We start from the raw sequence: 5,432 nt of genomic DNA, 5'->3' as shown, positions 1-5,432 counted from the left end.
TTCGTTTCACACTAAAGCGAATTGAAAATCATTGAAATTTTCTACTCAAGCGAAATGGTTTAAGAATATAAACATTTCTACTTGGCGATGTATGTATGTATGTATGTATGTATGTGTAAACAGACAAACATATATATGTATATATATACATACATATGTATATGTATATGTACATTAATATGTGAATGTTCTCATTGAATGAGAATAAAGAATAGAAAAATACACTAACAAACAGAACAAAATTTTGAAATATATTAATATCAAGTAGGTATAAGGCGTTCTCTTTTAAATTCAAAATAAAATTATTATTAACTTTTAGTTCAAAGTCAATAAGAATTTGTGGTTAATTATATTGTTAAGCATTGAACTCTTATCACAAGAGATGAACCATTAACAATGAATTAATTTAATTTTTTGAATTTACGCAAATAGCTGTTCCTAAATAAAAAACAATAGAAGAAAAACCTTTATAACAATCTTGCATGGCCTGGTCTTCCATTTGTGTTCTTTTGAAATCTTCTAAATTTGAAAAATGATCAAAACATAAGCCAAGTCTTAATATTCATCCATTTTATCAATTCAGTCCTTCCTTTTTATACCCTTGCAAAAAGGGTATATTAATTTTGGTCAGAAGTGTGCAACGCATAGAACGAAGCATCTCCGACCATACAAAGTATATATATTCTTGATCAGCACGACGAGACGAGTTCAACTAGCCATGTCCGTCCGTCCGTCCGTCCGTCCGTCCGTCCGTCCGTCCGTCTGGATCAACGCAAACTCCTCCTAGACCGTAAGAGCTACAGAGCTGAAATTTTGCACGTAGGCTTGTATATACTGCAGGCGTTGTATATCTCGGATTCAGCCGGATCGGACCACTATATCATATAGCTCCCATACAAACCCCAAAGTCACGAACAGTGACTTTTCTCAATAACTTCGTTATTTTCTATGCTATTATCGTGAAACTTAATATTAGAGAGTTTACTACGCCTATAAGCGACTATGCCAAATTTGATCAAGATCGGGTGACTATATAATATAGCTCCCATACAAACGAGCAAGTCACGAACAGTGACTTTCTCAATACCTTCGTTATTTTCTGAGCTATTGTCGTGAAACTTAATATTAGAGAGTTTACTACGCCTATAAGCGACTATGCCAAATTTGATCAATATCAGGTGACTATATCATATAGCTCCCATAGGAACGATTGGTCGAAAACAGTGACTTTTGTAAATAACTTCGTTACTTTTAACGCGATTGCTTTTAAATTAAACATTTCTTAATTTAATATATATGTTAATGACTGCCGAATTTGATAAAGATCGGGTGACTATATCATATAGCTCCCATAGGAACGATCGGTGGGAAACAGTGACTTTGATCAATATCTTCGTTATTTCCTATGATTGTAGGCCTTTCTTTCGCAAGCATAAGCCTTTTTAGGTAAAACGTTCTTCCACATTGATGGCTAATAGGTAAGGATAGAGTTACCAAAAAAGTTGCAAGGGTATACAAACTTTGACGCGGTCGAAGTTAGCCCCGGCCCTCTGGTTTTAATTTTCTGCGTCTAATTTGGCGTCTCACAACTGTCAAACTTCAGACATCCTTCATCACTAACAAAAAGTCATATTTGACAGAAATTTTATAAAATACATCCAGGTAGGAAAATGTGAATTCCATTTACTCTAGATAAGTATTATTTTTATGGAAAAATTCGTATAAACAAGGAATATCTACTATTGCGACGACTCTTAGTTATGATAGGTTTAGACATATGTATATGACATGACTCAATGACTTTGATTTTGTATGACCATCGGGGTATTTAAATCTATTCTCAAGACACCAACATTATTTCCCAAACTTCACAATCCCAACAACACATTAAGCAAGTGTTTGGTTTTGTAAATAGGCGCAATCTGGACGAGTTTTTATGACCTTTGTAACATGGCTTCATTAAAGCTCTCAAGAGACCAAATTGGCGGCAAAGAAAAGGGTTTGTCAACAAACAAAATTAAGTCGAAACTGTTTTTTTTTTTTTTTTTGTATAGCCGACAATGATTAACTTTAATAGGGAAAAATACTCAAGGCTTCCTAAATGTATCAAAAAATCGTATTTTTTGGAGCTAATACGGGTTTCTCTACGGGTTTTCAGTCCAATATGTCATGGACTAATGACTTAAAACAAAGAATATCGTAGTATCAGATCCCATGATGAGAATTTAAAACCTTGGCAATCTATACCCCTGCAGATAACACCGCCAAACAAGAGTTAGTCAACTTTTATGGTAACCAAATTTCTAAATCAATGAAATGGCTACTAAAGCTCTCTTTGTCTTTGCCTCCTTTTTCTCATAGTTTTGCTGCTGGCTGTGGCTCGGCTGTTGTTTGTTTTTGTTACGTTGCTGCGGCTTCGAAGTTTCCAAAACTGCTGTGCCACACTGACAATGTGGCGTATGCGTAATGTGCTTCATAACTCCTCTTTCATTCTGGAGGAGGATAGGATAATAATGATATACTGCTAATGCTCAAGCCAGTGAAGGGCACATGACTCTCACAGCACAGCGATTTAAATATATATCGACATTTGGTTGAGTGGTTGACTGGAGGGATGGATGGTTGGATGGCATCTCAATTATGGCCAGACCATAAAAAAAAAGTTTGAAACTTTTCTTGTTTCAACATTATTAAGTATTTATTTCTCTGAAACTGTATTTAACTACTTTCTGAAAGCTCTTTAAAAATTCTTTCATTAACTTTTTTTTTAATTCTGCTGCAAATTAAGAATACATTAATTGACTCATTACATCTAAGTGTGTCTGAAAACTTAGACATTTTGGATTAAGAGTTTGGAATAAATTTAAAAATTGCTTAATCTTGTGTAGGCAGCTCATAAATAATTTCAGCAGAGATGTTTATAACAATTTAAAACTGTTTTAAGCTTCTTGTCTAACAAGAGACTTGAACTCGAGTTTTGCATTGCTTTTATGGTCAAGAGTCCAGCATAAGTCAGTTCGTCATGTTTAACCTTCAATGGTAGCTCATTGGACCTTGAATTATAAATTAATTAGAGTCGGAAAGCGTAGTTTGAGACCAGGAGGAACGGAATGATGAGTGTGTCGTTGTTGGAACAATCAAAAACCTTGTTCAAGGATATACACACCCCTGCATACACACACATACACAATAATACCCAATGAATGACTGGTGTGTACCATCTACAGGTAGCCGCAGCAACGACACCCACAATTCCACCAACTCCTCCTGACGCCCACCCCCAAACACTCCCCTGTAGCCATCATAACACGCTTTCGTTTTTCGATTTTCTAACGAAATCGAAACTCTACACTCTGTCCATAACAGAGAAACAGAGAGATAGAGAGACAGAGAGAGAGAGAAAAAACACAGAAGTGAGAGTGCGAATGAGAAAGCGCCAAGGTTGAGGGACAGACTAGAAGAAGGAATAAGCACTGGGGCATTGAGTACTGCGCTTTAGAAATGCATCCATTTGGAGGCTGCCAGAGACTGTCATCAAATATCCAATTAGGTCCAAAACGTTACTAGCTTACTTTTCTTTGTTTTTCTTTCTTCTGTGGGGAGTTTTCTTTGTTTTTGCGCAGTTTTTCCACGTTCGCACTTAAAAATTTTCCAGTTCACTTCTGTTAATAATTCACGACAAATATTTTGATGCACGCACACACACACCACACTCTTGTTCGCCAATACCAAGGCAACCAAACGCGTATCCAAAATACAGGACTTCGTCTCCCGGACTCTTCTTTGGTTTTTTAGTCCGCACACTGACAAGGACTAACTATCGCTTCGACGAGTGTCCTTTCACAACTGAGCGTATGGCAACAAAAGTTTATTTTCCGACTGCATTTGGAAGCTTCGCCTGGTGACCAAGTTCCGACTAGCGTTGCCGAGTTAACTTCGGTTGCTTTGGCTTCGGCTCCTCGTTTGCATGTAGGCCAAAACAGCAACGAGCCTCCTTTTTATTGAATTTTTGTCAAAAGCTTTTCCACCAGGATTTTGTTGTTGTTGTGGAAGGGGAGACGCTTTTGCGGTAAATTGCAAGGGGCAACAAAGTTGTAAACAAATCATTAAGAATCGCTTGAAATAGCTGGGGTGGACAGTTTTCTTTTCTGATGGTCCGACTCAGATGGTTACTAAGGTCGCCTTGTATACTTGGGGTAGGTATATATGTACATACATATGTACGTATTACTACCTCCGTGTGAGTAGCGCAAATGCAATGTGCATCACCAAAAGTGCACATAAATGTATTGTCTAAGAAGGTTTAGACATACATATTTATAAAGTCTTAATCAAGATTGAAAATCCACCTTTTTATGAAGAATCCTCCAAATATAAATATAAAATTTAAGTATATTTAGTTATTTTTCTTAAATACTACAGAGGTAACAACACTACCCACTTTTCCACCAAATTTAAATGTGGGCGTTGGTATTGTATGGTGTTTAACAAATTTCTCGCCAAAACCAAGCACCAGCTCCTCCTCAGTCCAATTGCATGAGGTGATGATAAATAAACTGTCTTTGTCGCTAAGTAATTTTTCCACTGTTGCAAGATATTGCGATCGCTTCTCTTTAGGATTGTCAGGACATAAACTAATGGCATCGTACGTGCCCTTATCGTGCACCACCTGAAAGCTGCCGAGCTCCAGCTGCTCCTGCGGGTCTAGCGATTGGGTCAAATCCGCAACTTTGTAGTTAATGTCCTGCTTAAGATTTTCGGCAATATTCTTGGCCAGCTCAATTGCCTTGGGTGAGTAGTCGACGCCAGTCAGCTGCTTATATCCTTCATTGGCCAATGCCACCAAAAACATTCCATTGCCACATCCGAGATCCAGAACACGTGCACTTTGCTCAATTTGATCTTGTTCCATTAGCCAATCGACAATCCGTATTTGCGAGTCCTCGTCAAACCAAATCTCACCCACGTCCCCATGGCTTTTGTAGTTTTTTATTTCTCTAGTATAGCTCTTTTCCCAATAATCTTTGGTCCCCAGTTCGGAGCCATTTAACTCAGTGTCCATTATTTATATACTTTTTTGTAAATGTTTACTTAAGCTTCTCGAAATTTTAGTGTTTAAAAGTGGAAAATTGTCTAGAGCTAGATAAAGTGCTGGCAAACGCTGTGTTTCATGGATTAGCGTTGCCAGTTATCGTCATCGGAGCAACGGTATCGATTTATTATCGATAGGCGCCACAATTTGAATTTGAAGTCTCCGTTTCTAATATCCATGACAGTTACTCCAAGATTAGAAACAATGTCAATGTTTTAATTAGCGTCACGAAGTCAAAAACCTACCAACAAGGTCGATAACATGTTATAGATACATCTAAACTATGTTCATAATGTAAGCAAGCAATTTAATGACATTTTAAGTCCGCTGATATCATTCC

The 5,432-nt window shown here is 37.3% G+C and overlaps 1 protein-coding gene across 1 annotated transcript; it reads right to left on the bottom strand.

Annotated features, from left to right (window-relative positions):
• Positions 1 to 4,374: 4,374 nt before the first annotated feature.
• On the bottom strand, positions 4,375 to 5,139 carry LOC137580988 (EEF1A lysine methyltransferase 2). The gene has a single exon (XM_068295140.1). The coding sequence runs from the start codon at positions 5,060 to 5,062 to the stop codon at positions 4,397 to 4,399; it is 666 nt and encodes a 221-aa protein (XP_068151241.1). The 5' UTR covers positions 5,063 to 5,139; the 3' UTR covers positions 4,375 to 4,396.
• Positions 5,140 to 5,432: the final 293 nt, after the last annotated feature.

This window comes from Drosophila tropicalis, unplaced genomic scaffold, assembly GCF_018151085.1.
Source record: "Drosophila tropicalis isolate 14030-0801.00 unplaced genomic scaffold, ASM1815108v1 contig_845, whole genome shotgun sequence".
NCBI classification, from domain to species: domain Eukaryota; kingdom Metazoa; phylum Arthropoda; class Insecta; order Diptera; family Drosophilidae; genus Drosophila; species Drosophila tropicalis.
Note: the sequence above shows the minus strand (reverse complement) of the source record. Positions and strands in the feature narration are given on the sequence as shown.

Excerpts from the sequence above, each read along its gene's own strand:
- LOC137580988 (XM_068295140.1), bottom strand. The coding sequence starts at position 5,062 with ATGGACACTGAGTTAAATGGCTCCGAACTGGGGACCAAAGATTATTGG.